The sequence below is a fragment of the Micromys minutus genome (genome assembly GCF_963924665.1).
Source record: "Micromys minutus genome assembly, chromosome: 1".
Taxonomy (NCBI): Eukaryota; Metazoa; Chordata; class Mammalia; order Rodentia; family Muridae; genus Micromys; species Micromys minutus.
In genome coordinates this window covers 158,165,135-158,180,256 of record NC_137969.1, presented here as the reverse complement: position 1 = coordinate 158,180,256, position 15,122 = coordinate 158,165,135, and the positions used below count along the sequence as shown (strand labels likewise).

General features: G+C 37.5%; 1 protein-coding gene across 5 annotated transcripts in view; it reads left to right on the top strand.

The window, feature by feature from the left end:
* NCOA1 (nuclear receptor coactivator 1) overlaps positions 1–15,122 on the top strand; it is a 222,221-nt gene that overhangs the window by 152,913 nt on the left and 54,186 nt on the right. For all 5 annotated transcript variants that reach the window (XM_080914202.1, XM_080914200.1, XM_080914201.1 and 2 more), the window contains exons 8-10: positions 6,665–6,844; positions 9,339–9,434; positions 12,567–12,707. In XM_080914202.1, coding sequence (XP_080770328.1) covers positions 6,665–6,844; positions 9,339–9,434; positions 12,567–12,707 — 417 coding nt within the window. The remainder of the gene's footprint in view (positions 1–6,664; positions 6,845–9,338; positions 9,435–12,566; positions 12,708–15,122) is intronic.

Genomic DNA, 15,122 nt, shown 5'->3' with positions numbered 1-15,122 from the left:
GTATGCTCTCTTCAGTTTCTTTTTGGAGGCACTCAGAGCTATGAGTTTTCATCTTAGTACTGCTTTCATTGCATCCCATAGGTTTGGGTATGTTGTGCTTTCATTTTTATTAAATTCTAGAAATCCTTAATTTCTTTATTTTTTCGTTGACCATGCTATCATTGAGTAAAGCATTGTTCAGTTTCCATGTGTAAGTGGTCTTTTTGTTGTCTTTATTGTTATTAAAGACCAGCCTTAATCCATGGTGATCTGATAGAATGCATGGGAGTATTACAATCTTCTTATACCTATTGAGGCTTTTTTTGGTGACTGACTATATAGTCAGTTTTGGAGAAGGTGCCATGAGGTGAGGAAAAGAAGGTATATTCTTTTGTTTTAGGATGAAATGTTCTATAGATGTCTATGAATTCCAGTTGGTTCATAACCTCTGATAGTTTCACTGTGTCTCTGTTCAGTTTCTGCTTCCATGCTCTGTCCATTGATAGGAGTGGGGTGTTGAAGTCTCCCACTATTATTGTGTGTAGTGCAATGTATGTTTTGAGCTTTCATGGGATTTCTTTTATGAATATGGGTGCTCTTGAATTTGGAGCATATATGTTTAGGATTGAGAATTCATCCTGATAGATTTTCCCTGTAATGAGTAAAAAGTATCCATCCTTATCTTTTAATAATTTTCTGTTGAAAATATACTTTATTCGATATTAGAATGGCTACTCCAGCTTGTTTATTGGGGCCATTTGCTTGGAAGGTTTTTTCCCAGCCTTTAACTCTGAGGTAGTATCTGTCTCTGAGATAAGTTTCCTGTATGCAGCAAAATGCTGGATTCTATTTATGTATCCAGTCTGACAGTCTATGTCTCTTTATTTGGGAATTGAGTCCATTTATGTTAGCAGATTGTTGTTTCCTGCTGTTTTTGCTGTTAGAAGTAAAATTATGTCTGTGTGTCTTTCTTCTTTTGCTTTTCTTGCTTAGTTATTTTCTTGCTTTTTCTAGGGTTTAGTTTCTCTCCTTGTGTTGGGTTTTCCATCTTTATTCTTTGTAGGGCTGGATTTGTGGTCAGATATTGTGTAAATTTAGTTTTGTCCTGGAACATCTTGGTCTCTCCATCTATAGTGATTGAGAGTTTTGCTGGGTATAGTACCTGGGCTGACATTTTTGTTCTCTTAGGGTCTGTATGATGTCTGTCCAGGATCTTCTAGCTTTCATAGTCTCTGTTGAGAAGTCGGGTGTAATTCTGATTGGTCTACCTTTATATGTTACATGACCTTTTTCCCTTACTGCTTTTAGTATTCTTTCTTTGTTTTGAATACTTGGCGTTTTTGACTATTATGTATCGGGAGGAATTTCTTTTCTGGTCCAACCTATTTGGAATTCTGTAGGCTTCTTTTATGCTCCTGCTCATCTCATTCTTAAGGGTAGGGAAGTTTTCTTCTACGATTTTGTTGAAGATATTTACTGTGCCTTTTAGTTGATATTCTTCACCCTCTTCTATTCTTACTATCCTTAGGTTTGGTCTTCTCATTGGGTCCTTGATCTCCTGGAAATTTTGGGTTAGGATCTTTTTGGCTTTTGCATCTTCTCTGAATGTTTTGTCTATGTTTTCAATGTTGTCTTCAGTCCCTAAAATTCTCTCTTCCATCTCTTGTAGTCTGTTGGAGATACTTGCATCTGTGACTCCTGATTTCTTTTTTAGGTTTTCCATCTTCAGGGTTGTCTCTTTTTGTGTTTTTTTATTGTTATTATTTCTATTTCCATTTTTAATTCCTTCATCTCTTTGGTTGTGTTTTCCTGTAGTTCTTTGAGTGATTTTTGTGTTTCCTCTTTAAAAGCTTCTATTTGTTTCTGTTTGTTCTCCTGTAATTGTTTAAGGGAGTTATTCATGCTCATCTCCAATATCTCCATCATCATCGTGAAGTATGACTTCAAGTCTGAGTCTTGTTTTTCTGGTGTATTTGGCAATCCACTACTTGCTGTGGTGGGAGAGCTGGGTTCTGGTGTTGCCAGGTTATCGTGGTTTCCGTTGCTTAAGTTCTTTTGCTTTCCTCTTGCCTTCTTGTAATCTGTGGTTATATGTGGTCTTGTCAGTGACTGGCACCTGACTCTCCTATGGATCTGAGGGCCCATGGGCTCAGGAAAAAAATTGCTTCTGAATGTTTGGCTTTTTGTGGGCGAACAGTGAGTTCTGGTGGCCAGGTACGCAGTTGTCTTTGTGGGCTCAGGTCGGGGAGCTCTTGTGAGGCATCTCTGGGAACTCAGCTCCTTTGCCCACTGGTCCTGATACTAGTGGTGGGGATTTGGCTCTTTCTCCAGGACAAAAAAGGAGCCTTACCAGCTAGTACAGCACTCTCTCTGCTCACTGAGAACTCAGGTTGTGCCCTCCCTGGGCCTTTTTGTCAGGTTCACCTCTGGTCCGGGTGTAAAAGAGCCCATAGAGCTGATATTCCAGAACTGCCTTCCCCAGGCAGATCATGATTCTCTCTGACACAGTCCCAGGCACTGCCTCCAAGCCCTCTCTGTGTTCTGGGTACTCACTACACAACTTCACTAGGTCTGTACCCTAGGTTACCTGCTGGTAACCTGCTTTTCTTTGCAGTGTTTTCAACAAGCTTAGATCATCCCTGATAGTTGAATAAATCTGGGTAAATACCATTCAAACCAGGTGGCAAACAAAATTTTAAACATTATTTTTATCATAGCTCTTACTTTAGTTGGAGAAGAAAGTTCTAAAATTGGATAAGTAGGTTAATCTTCACATTAATTGTACTGTCTGTTTCATTCTACTGTTTAGCCTATATGTGTTTCAAAAGTAGAAAGAAAAAGGTCCTAGTCATAAATCCTATATAAATAAATTAGACATGTATAAAGTGTTAGCTGTGGCAGTCAGCATGCAGAAGAATGCAAATCAATCCTTTCCTATCTCCTTGTACAAAGCTCAAGTGAAAGTGGATCAAAGACCTCCAGATAAAACCAGGTACACTGAAACTATTAGAAGAGAAAGTGAAGAAAACCTTAGAACACATAGGTACAGGGGAAATTTTTCTAAACATGAACACCAGTGGCCTATGCTCTAAGATCAAGAATCGGTAAATGGGACTTAAGGAGATTGCAAAGTTTCTGTAAGGCTAAGGACACTGTCAAGAAAACAAAATGGCAGGTAACAGACTAGGAAAGGATCTTTACCAATCCCACATCTGATAGAGCTCTAATATCCAATATATACAAAGAACTCAAGAAGTTAGACTCCAGAGAATCAAACAATCCTATTAAAAAATGGGTACAGACAAAGCTCAAGTGTAAGTGGATTAAAGATCTCCACATTAAACCAGATACACTGGAACTATTAGATGAGAAAGTAGGGAAAACCTTAGAACACATAGGCACAGGAGAAAATTTCCTGAACAAAACACCAATGGCTCAAGCTCTAAGGTCAAAGATTAACAAATGGGACTTAGTGAGATTGCAAAGTTTCTGTAAGGCTAAGGACATCGTCAAGAAAACAAAACGGCAACCAACAGAATGGGAAAAGATCTTTACCAACACCACATCAGATAGAGGCCTAATATCCAAGGTGTACAAGGAACTCAAAAAGCTAGACACCAGAGAATCAAATAACCCTATTAAAAAATAGGGTACAGAGCTAAACAAATCATTTTCAGTTGAGGAACACCGAATGGCCGAAAAACATCTGAGGAAGTGCTCGAACATCCTTAGCCATCAGGGAAATGCAAATCAAAACAACCCTAAGATTCCACCTCACACCAGTCAGATTGGCCAAGATCCAAAACTCAGATGACAGCAGATGCTGGCGAGGCTGTGGAGAAATAGGAACACTTCTCCACTGTTGGTGGGGTTGCAAGCTAATACAACCACTCTGGAAATCTGTCTGGCGATACCTCAGAAAATTGGATATAGTACTACCTGAAGACCCAGCTATTCCACTTCTGGGCATATACCCCAGAGACACTTTAATACACAACAAAGATATATGCACCACAATGATCATAGCGGCTCTATTTATAATAGCCAGAAGCTGGAAGGAGCCCAGATGTCCTTCAGAAGACGAATGGATACAAAAATTGTGGTACATATACACAATGGAATACTACTCAGCCACCAGAAACAATGACTTAACCAAATTCTTAAGAAAATGGCTGCATCTAGAGAAGATCATCCTGAGTGAGATAACCCAGTCACAAAAGAACAGACATAATATGCAGTCACTGATAGTGGGATGCTAACCCCAGAGGCTTGCACTCCCCCAGAAACAACTCACAGACTGTATGAAGTCCAAGAAATAAAGAAAACAAAAAATATACATATATTCACAAAACAAGAAGACTTTGACTATTTCCATGTTGCGTTTTGTTTTGCATGTACTTTACGCTTATTGCAACTAGTACGTTTTCAATGCATACTGTCAAGCCCTTGAAAAAAATCAAGTACTGACTAAAAAACATATTCACATGGTTTTATGTAAAATTTATTTTAATGTCTGAAAAAACAGTACTGACAAAAATGTATAATTTTAAGCAAAAAATGTTTAAAATCTTTACATTTATCTTTGTTTTGCAAAATAAAGTCGTTTAAAAAAAAGAGAGTGAGATAAAGGGAAAAGGGAGAGAAAGCAGTGAAGAAACAAGGGATGGACAGAAGGAAATAAAGAGGATAACAGAAAAGAATGGTTGAGAAGGAGCAAGACTAGATAGGAAAAAAAAGAGAAGGAAGCAAAGAGAAGAGAAGGGGAGGAAGGGAATGGATGAAAGACATGGAACAGAATGATCATATTAAACACATGCTGGCACACTGGATAAAGAGCAAAGCTAATAAAAACGCCATCATGGAAAAAAAAAATGGGTACAGAGCAAAAAAAAAAAAAAAAAAGAATGGTTGAGAAGCACCTAAGGAAATGTTCAACATCCCTAGTCATCAGGGAAATGCAAATCAAAACAACTCCAACTCTGAGATTCCACCTCACACCAGTCAGATGGCTAAGATAAAAAACTCAGATGACAGCACATGCTGACGAGGATGTGGAAAAAGAGGAAAACTCCTTCACTGTTGGTGGGGTTGTAAGCTGGTATAACCACTCTAGAAATCAGTCAGGTGGTTCACCAGAAAACTGGACATAGTACTGCCTGAAGATCCAGTTATTAGACTTCTGGGCATATACCCCAGAGATGCTCCAACATATAATAAGGACACATGCTCCACAATGTTCAAAGCAGCGTTATTTATAATAGCCAGAAGCTGGAAAGAACCCAGATCTCCTTCTGTAGAGGAATGGATACAGAAAGTATGGTACATTTACACAATGGAGTACTTTTCAGCTACTAGAAACAATGACTTTACAAAATTCCTAGGCAAATGGATGGAACTAGAGAATATCATCCTGAGTGAGGTAACCCAGTCACAATAGAACAGACATAATATGTAGTCACTGATAAATGGATACTAGCCCTAGAAAGCTCTGAATACCCAAGAAACAACTCTCAGGCCATATGAAGCTCAAAAAGAAGGAAGGCCAAAAAGCGGAAGCCTCAGTCCTTCTTAGAAAAAAGAAGAAAAAAGAGGAAAAAATGTGTATTTATTATATATTATTATGTAACAAATTTTGTGAGCTATAATAATATTTTATTTAAAATTTTTTAAGATTATAATTATGAGTAAGAATAAAATAAAATGTTAGCTGTGGTAACTGGGGACCTGAAATGGTTGCCTGAATAAAATCTATAGTTTATATTGGAATTGGGGCATCAGGGACTTCTGGGTGTTTTGCTATAGACTGTAGAGTACAACTCTTTTTAGTGCTCAGTGGATCACTTAACTTTATAGATGAAGGAACTAGAAATCAAATATTAAGTGACCCAAACCTAGCAACTTATGAAAAGCAGAACTTAGCTCAAGAGGAGTTAGTTTGCATACCTTCCTCTTATGCCTAGTGATGGGATGGGGAGACGGAGAGTGGGCTGATGGGGTTGGGGGACTTTAAACCCTCTGCCCACTGGGATCCATGATTTGGACAGGACAGTGTGCATAGGAAACTGACTCACAACACACTGATTCTTACTTAAAATAGACGGCATCTTTTCTAAAACTAAACTTCCTTATATTAAAGGAGACAATGTTTGTTTGCAATCTTTTAATCTTACTGATTATATACTATATTCCAAGTATTATAACATGTTTTATGCTTGTTAAGTTAATGAAGTAATTAATGGCTATAAGAAACCAATTGTTCTTTTCTAAGTCACAGACTCCCTGGACAAACTTCCAGTCTTCTCCCCTATGCACAAAGAGCCTGCCCTTCAGATCCACCCTTGATGAGTCTGCTTAGGATGATAACTGGCCTTAAATTTTCTCGCTTGAGATACAAATGAAGAGTTAGCTTCCACACCAGCAGTTTTTGATTCTGTCTTTGTTTTTAAGCACTGTTAGTGAAGTGTTATATTTGCTGTCTGAGCTCTTATATGTTTTCTTGGAAGTGGTCCAGTTTCTAACTGGTAGATGTACCTTATTGACTGTATGCAGTTAGATCTGAGGATATAAGCCAGTCTTTTAATAATAGATTTCTAATCAGCCAGATGCCATGAAGTGTGTTTTTGTATCTTCATAGTTGATACTTTCTTTTTATTCACAAGCATATAAATTGATTTTGCCTCCATAGTAAATGGAGTTCCTTGGCCTCAAGAGGCAACACGCCGAAATAGCCATACATTTAACTGCAGGATGCTAATTCACCCACCAGACGAGCCAGGTACTGAGAACCAAGAAGCTTGCCAGCGCTATGAAGTAATGCAGTGCTTCACAGTGTCACAGCCAAAATCCATCCAAGAAGATGGTGAAGGTAAAGGGTCTTTTTAAAGTGATTGTTTTATCTCTGACTTGAAAAATCAGGGGAAAATCATTACATACTATCTTCCTTTGATAATGTTTTTGGTTACTCTGTTATTTGTCATAACATAGTTCAATTTTATGCCTTTTTTTTTTTTGAGACAGGGTCTCAACTGTGTAGTTCTGACTGACCTGGAACTTGCTATGTAAGCCAGAGTAGCCTCAAACTCAGGGAGCAACCTGCTTCTTTCTCACAAGTGCTCATATTAGTGGTGTGTACCAGGCCCAGCCCATTCAGCATTTTGAGATAGAGTTTCACTGTGTATCACAGCCTGGCCTTCAACTCACTATGTAGCTTGGGCTAAATTAGAACTTAGAAGCAGTCTTCTGCCTCACCTTCATAAGTACTTGGATTGCAGGAGCATACTACTATGCCAGACTCAATGTTTCTCTTAATACTTTTAAACAGCATTACAAGTCTGTAGAGCCAAACTCTTAATAATGCCCCTAAGTTTTAGCTTTATGCCATCATTCCTTCTAAGATGTCAAATCATTTAGACCTACTTTGCTTCCTTGAAATAAAACAGATAACTACCTGCCTCAGTTGGAAATGTACCAGATGCAACAGGCTGTTAAAAACCCCTGGTGTTTAGGAAGTTCCATCTTTAAAATGCAGGAAACATCCGAGGATAGTGTTGGCATTTTCAGACTGTACAGAAATACAAGAGAAAGTTTATTTTAAAAAATGGAAGCTGTGGCTGATGTTCTAATGAACATGATATTAGCATGGATTTTTGTATGTGAAGGTGGAGTTCAGTATGAACTGATGAGTGGGTCTGTTGTCCGTGTAAACAGAGGCTCAGATAAGTTAAGGAATACCACAGATTGGGACCCAGGGTGAGGACCAGGGCAGTTCAGTAGCAGATGCTACCAAGAGATGGAGGAGATGGATGATCAGCTGGGAGCTTTGCCACATTACCATTTGTCATTAGTGTGCAGTAGTGTATCTATACTTGAGTAAAATGCAGAAAGGGACTTCAGAAAAAAGTAAACTCTAAAAATATAAAGTCCTCTGTTGCCAGTCATGGTGACCTAAACCTATAATTGCTACAACTGGGAATGTGAATGCAAGAGGATTGCAAGTTTTGAGGTCAGCCTGGCCTACATAGTAATTCTATGGCCAGCCTGAGATACATTGTAAGACCCTTTCTGGTGTGTGTCCCACCAAGTGAATCCATGTTGGAACCAATAGATCTACAGTTTTTTAATAGATCACACTCTTTACTGAATCTACGAAACAAATCTTATATTACTTAGGTCTCTAAAGAAAGTTACCTCAGCCTTGGATACATAGACCCTGACCCCTCTCCTCCTCTAAGAAGTCAAGACCAAAGTATTACCACTTCAGCTGTAAAACTTGGTTCTGTTATATGATTATTTTCTTTATAGTTGTTATGAGAATAGTATGTAGCATGAAGCAGGTAAGATACTGACAATAAAACTATTTTTAAAACATTGTTAAGGGTGTTCTAGTTAGGGTTTCTATTGCTGTGATAAAACACCATAAGCAAAGAAACTTGGGAAGAAAAGGGTTATTCCACTTTCTTGTTGTAGTCTATCATTAAAGGAAGTCAGGACAGGAGCTCAAGCAGGCCTGGAACCAGGAGGCAGGAGCTGATGCAGAAGTTATGGAAGGGTGCTGCTTACTGTCTTGTTCCCCATGGCTTGCTTTTTTATTAAGCCCAGGTCCACCAGCCCAGGGATGGCCCCACCCACAATGGGCTAGGTCTTCCCCTACAGATCACTAATTAGGAAAATGTCCTATAGGCCTGACTGTAGCCCTATCTTATGGAAGCATTTTCTCAGTTGATGTTTCCCTCCTCTCTGATTACTCGGGCTGTGTCAAGTTGACATAAAGCTAGTCAACACAGAAGGCTAAAGAGATAGGTCCAAAGTTAAGAGCACTTTTCTAAAGGACCTAAGTTTGATTTGCAGCATCCACATGACAGCTTACAACTCTAGTTCCAGGAGATCTGCTATTCTTTTTTGGCCTCTGTAGATACTGTGTGCACATAGTACACACACATACATGCAGGCAGAGAACTCATACACATAATTTAATTTAAAAATAGTATTGGGGACTGGTGACAGAACATGTGCTTAGCAGGTCTAAGTCCCTTGAATTTAGTTCATTGCAGTGAGTAAGAACAACAAAATTGTGCTGCTTACATCAAACCAGAACTGTTACTCTGGCTGATATCATCTGTCTCCTAAAGTTTATGTGCAAGATGTCAATCAGTAGAGGGAAACTTTACTCTGGCTTACTTTCTATTTAGGGCTACCAATTTTGTGTTGCCAGTAATTTTTTGCTCCTATGCTATTATGTTAGAATGATTCTAATACAGTGATAAATCCTGAAACATGAAATTTTAAAATAAAAACTTTTAGCAATTGGTATAAACATTTTCTCTATATTTTATTCAATTTTCCCTTCTTGTTTTGGGCAGATTTCCAGTCATGTTTGATTTGTATTGCTCGACGATTACCTCGGCCTCCAACTATTACAGGTGTAGAGTCCTTTATGACCAAGCAAGATACTACAGGTATTTACAAATGTAAACTTAGCACTGCCCTGATTGTATCCAATTGTCTGCTTCCTAGTCTTATATGGAAAGAATTTCAAATAGTCATCTTGATATTGACAGTCCAATGCTATAATTATTGTCATGGGCATCATGCTGTAGAGGCCAGTTCTTAACAATGTTCCCATGAATATATCTGTGTGATCATGAATCACCTTGATAATCAAGGAAGCCATTTTTAAAGAACGTTGAATTTGCTAATATATGGATCTATACATTTACAATTGGATATAAGTATGGTGGGTTTAATTCTGTGTTTAAATATATTTGGTGGGGCTATCCAGAGGGATCTGTGGGTAAAGGCATTTGTTCCAAGCTTACAGCCTGAATTTGATCCTTGAACCTACATTTAGGAAGGAAAGAACCAACTCCTCTCACATGCAAAGCATACACATGAACACATGTATACATATAAATAGATACATGTAAAAAATATTAATGTATTTGGCTATTTCTTTTCTTTTGCTCATTTTAAAGTTTATTCAGCACATACCACCTGAGTCAGTAGAAGTAGCTGCTATGAATTTGATCACTCAGGATGTATGTGGTGAGTAAGGACCATTGGTGACCGCACCTGTAGGTACACTCCTACAGTCCCAGCTCTTAGGTGGGCTGAAGCAGTTTATCGCCTGAGCCCACACATCAGAACAACCCTGGGCAGCATAGCAAGGCCTCACCTCAAACAGATAGAAAGTGAGTGTTGTGTTTTTGGAGATCTTTTTTGAAATTAGATGGTCATTCTAAAAGGTATTACTGAGGTTTGAACTAATATTGAGACCATGGACCATGAAGAAGTGCCACACACCCTAAGTAAGAGTTAGAAGTGGTCAGTGTGAAAGGGCCTCCATTTACAGAGATCACTCCTGACCCAAGAAACAGGTAGGACTGAGAGATAGGAAGTAGGGATGCATTGTTTCAGTAGAATGCCTGACGATAATACTTTCTTCTTAAAAGCCTGTTAAGATTTGATTCCTATCTAAAACAAGCTGCAGCTGTTGTTCAGTTTGTCATAGCTTTTTCTTAGTTAATTTATCTTCAAACTGACATTTGCGTTTCACATACTCTGAGTTACATCTCCTGGACACCATCCTAAGTTTAAACCAGAGATAGATGGTAGAGATATATTTTTGAGCAGAAATTTTAAAATGACTTCAACTTAATTCATTCCTTGTCCATTTTAATGTACATTCTTTTACCATACTTTAAAGATTCTATCCTGTTTTTAACAACTTTTTAACTCTCAGAAAGCTGATACTCTTGTGTTAAATGATTTATTCATGTGTTTTTAAGATAAAGTCCAAAATGTTCTTCCTAAAAAGAAGGAGGGAGGTAAATTAGCCCAAATATGAAAACAAACAAACCAGCTAAGGAGAGGCCTGGAAGCGTGGAGAGGCCGCTCTCTCTCCATTGTCATGTGGCACAATCACTTCCATTTTCTTTCATGGGCAACACTGGAAAATTTCAACAAACCCTCATTGAAAGCCAGGGGTATTTTATATGGAATAAAATAGATTTCATTGACAAAGAAAACTTGCCTTTTTATCAGAAATGGATTGGTATGAAAAGAAATTTTATGAGACATAGAATGAGAAGCTGCTGGGAAGAATATTTGTCAGGCTGCATAGTGGATGCTACAAACTGTTTCAAGTAACAAAGTTCTCTTATTTGATTTCAACTTGTATTTTTTCTATCATTATTTATTCTAAGAACTGATTGGTAGGATCCTCAAGTAGGATTGGATACATTAGATTGCAGACTGTAACAAGTTGAAGGAAACAAGTTAAAGCTAGGGGATATTTTATTACTTAGAAAGCCAAACTGAGGGAGAAGGAGAGAACATGTGATTTTAGTTAAATGAAGAAGCATACACCTTAGGATAGGCTTGACTTGATTGTATCAAAAGGAGTAAATAAAAATCAGGAATTCATAGAAGAAACATGAATAGTGAATAAACATGGAAAGTGCTCAGCTTTGTTAGTAATTAGGGAAATTCAAATTGAGATAGCAATGAGATACCAGCTTTTCATTTACTGTTTCCAAAGAATACAGAAGCCTCACAATAATAGGTGATAGAAAAGATTAGTGGTGCCTTTGGGGTAGGGAAGTACAGGGAATTGAGCTCAGGCTCTTATGGGTGTATATAATAAAAATGGGCCTGAAAAAAAAATCACTGAGAGATAACTTACACAGAAGTCCCTCAGACACAATAGGGAATTTGACCAACTATGATAACTTTAATAAATTACCACTGGAACTTATAAAACACTACTTCAATAGTATAGTGCCTCATAAATCTTTAGGTTTTGATTTAGTGCCTTTTCTGAGTCCACTGTTACTGCTTCTTGCCTTTGTTGTAGAATTGCCTATAGAGATTAACCATAGGTTTTAAAAAGGTGAGGAAAGCTTGCTTTTTTCTCATACTCCTCTCTTGGTCACTGGGAAATAGCTTAAACTGGAGTACTATACATAATGATTACTTCTGTTCCCTTTTGAGCAGTGCAGATACTCATCAGGATGCAGAAAGCAGCAAAGAGGGACAGTGTATGGAAAGTGGAATCGGAACAGGCCTGGGGGTTTTGAACTGAGTGTATCATCCACTTCAGATGATTTGGAGGGATTATTTATTTATGATTGTAATGAGACCTCAGGAAACCCAGGCTGACATCAGCTAATTGTGTATCTGGAGATGACCTTGAGCTTCTGGTCCTCGTGTGCCTCCACCTCCCAAGTACTGACATTGCAGGCATGTGCCATCATGCTCTGTTCAGCAGTACCAGGAGCTGAACCCAGAGCCTCATGCATTGCAGACAAGCACTAAACCAACTGAGCTTACTACGATTTCAATACCTGACTGGAACTGAATCTGACACAGTAATGAACAGCAATCCAAGACCACACAGTCTGTATCATGTCTCTAATATGCTCTCAAATATACTATAATATATATATCAAGTAGAAATGGCCCTTTTTACTGGTTTTGCCTGTCAAATATTTGGAAAGAGAATAGTCATTAGATATAGCTGGTGATTTTAAAGTGTGGATGATTTATAATCAAGACTCTACTGTAAATGTAAACATTCTTTCTCTCTGCAGGCAAAATCATCTCTATTGACACCAGCTCCCTGAGAGCTGCTGGCAGGACTGGCTGGGAAGATTTAGTAAGGAAATGCATCTATGCTTTTTTCCAACCTCAGGGCAGAGAGCCATCTTATGCCCGGCAGCTGTTTCAAGAAGGTAACATTCTTGTCTCATTTTCTTTCCTTAACCTGTGTGTTGGTATTGAGAAACTCTTCTTGGAGTTAATAGCTTGATAAGTATTTTCTCCAAATTTCAGCTCTGTAATAAAATAAGTTTTAGGAAAGGAAGAAATGGGTAAGCAAAGTAACTCATGAGTGGATCCTGAAACCCAGGATGCACATCCTAAAGACTAGGATGTCATGTGGCAGTCACTCACCCACTCATTCATCCATCCATTCATTCAGCCGATGTGTCGAGTTCCTTACATGCATAGAACACTATGTATATAAGGTGCCAGGGATATAGTGATGGGTAGGAAGCAGGGTTTTCTCAGAATATATTAGGAAAATATAGGACATCTCTAAACTCAGTGTGACCCTGGTGATAATAGAAGTATAACCATTAAAAGGCATTTTCAAGTTTGATGATAATTGGAGAGAGCAAGAGATATTTTTTTTTTTTGTCTATCTCTTAAAGATTTTCCCCCAGAAAAACCAGTGTGTCAGAGAGCCTCAGTACTGTTCATTTTCATTTTGATGGTTGTTGAAATATGTATCTTCTGATGTAGATTGAAGTTCTGAATTTAAAACTATACCCTGTGACACTAACTGTCAAATACCATGTCTAGGAGGTCTGCAGAAGCACAAAACAAGTGTATCTCGTGCCAATCAGAAATCTGGCAATATTATAGGAAAGGTGGGGAAATTATTTGTGAATAAAGGTCAGAAAGTTTGTAGAGATTTAGGATTAAGGCATTGTTTATGCTCTAGACAATGCTGTCATGTATGGCAGCCTAGTACTCCTTTTTTATAAGCTTTAAGCTGATAGTCTCTATCAATTGCTAGTTCTAAAATATAACTAAATTATTCTTGAACCCTTGTTAATTTTAACATTTTCCCCACAGTAACATTTCCTTCATAACATTGTGTCCTTAGTTTTCCTGATATGTCATTTGTTACATTATAGGTTAGCTTCTTTCTAATAGAAAGAATTTCTTTATAAGTTGAATATATCTGTATAAATCTTAAAGCTGTAGTTCTTCAGAGGGCTCCTTATTGAATTCCATGCAACTCCTCAAGATTGTTTTGTTATGAAGAACCAAATAAGTCTATTATTATTTTTAACTTCCCCAGGCAGTCCTATATCCTTGCTTGGAAGCTATTATAATAATGATTTCCTCTACTAATTATGAGCTTCGACTTCCTTTATGCAACAATGCTTGACTTTTGAATAGATTGGGGATTTGGAGCATGGCTTCCACTCATTACCTAAGTTGTGAAGTGTATATGAGTCTATGGGTTTTGCCATAGTTTCCAAGGTGGTCTTTCTATAGTAGACCTGAGAAACTTTAATTTTATTTGCCTATAATTTATATACATTTCCACTAAGGTGAAATGGTATTTATTGTCTAGATGATTAAGCTCCACACAGATACAAAAGAGCCATAGTTTATAAACTAATAGTAGTCACTATGAATTAGTCTAATTAAAATCTAATAAATAGCTAACCTGTCGGCATACAAAATACAGTGATTTAGGAAACAGTGTAGAGAGAAAAATAACTTTAATCCATCTCCTTTTCCTCATAAAGCATTTCTTAATACCTTGTCCTCCAACTTTTTAGAAAAAGAATTCCGTGATAAAAATGACTTTTACTTTTTTCCCTCAAAGATGGAAAGTTCACATGTGGCCAAGTTAGCCAGCATTCATATGACATTGGTTCTAGGATTTTTGAAATTATAGACAGTTTGTTAAATAGCATGTCATAGATAGACTGCATCTTCTAGTATCTAATACTCAATAGATTTAGCCTGGTAAGAGAAATGCACTCTTTGAAAACATGTATAAACCATGTGTTAAAATGCCTACTGAATCAAAATAGCGGCAAAGGGCCGATATTTTAACAGGCCTTAAAGATGATGTTTAAGTTTAAGAACCTATCGAGGCTGGAGAGAGTAGTGATTTACATTTTCAGGTTATTTTGTTTTGTTTTGTTTATTTGCTGTCTCAATCACTTAACTGTAAAGCCAGTGAGACATGTTTGTGTTAGAATGTCTGTTACCAAACAGACAAAAGATGAGCATGTATGAACGTGAGATTGTAAATTAGTATAGCTAATATAAAGAAAAGAGTGGAAAAACACTAAAAACAGAGCTATTACAGGACCTAGGAATCCTACTTCTGGGTGAATAACCAAAGGGAACAAAATCAGTATTGTAGAGAGACACCTGTATACCATTAGCCAAGATATGGAAGATGTGTGCTTTTCAATGAGTAAGTGTAAATGATGAAAATGTTCATATATATGTATATGTATATATATGAAAAATATATATTGACATATATACATATAATGAAATACTATTAAGCCATAAAAAGATGATACTCCTATGGTAAGCCTAAAGATCATTAT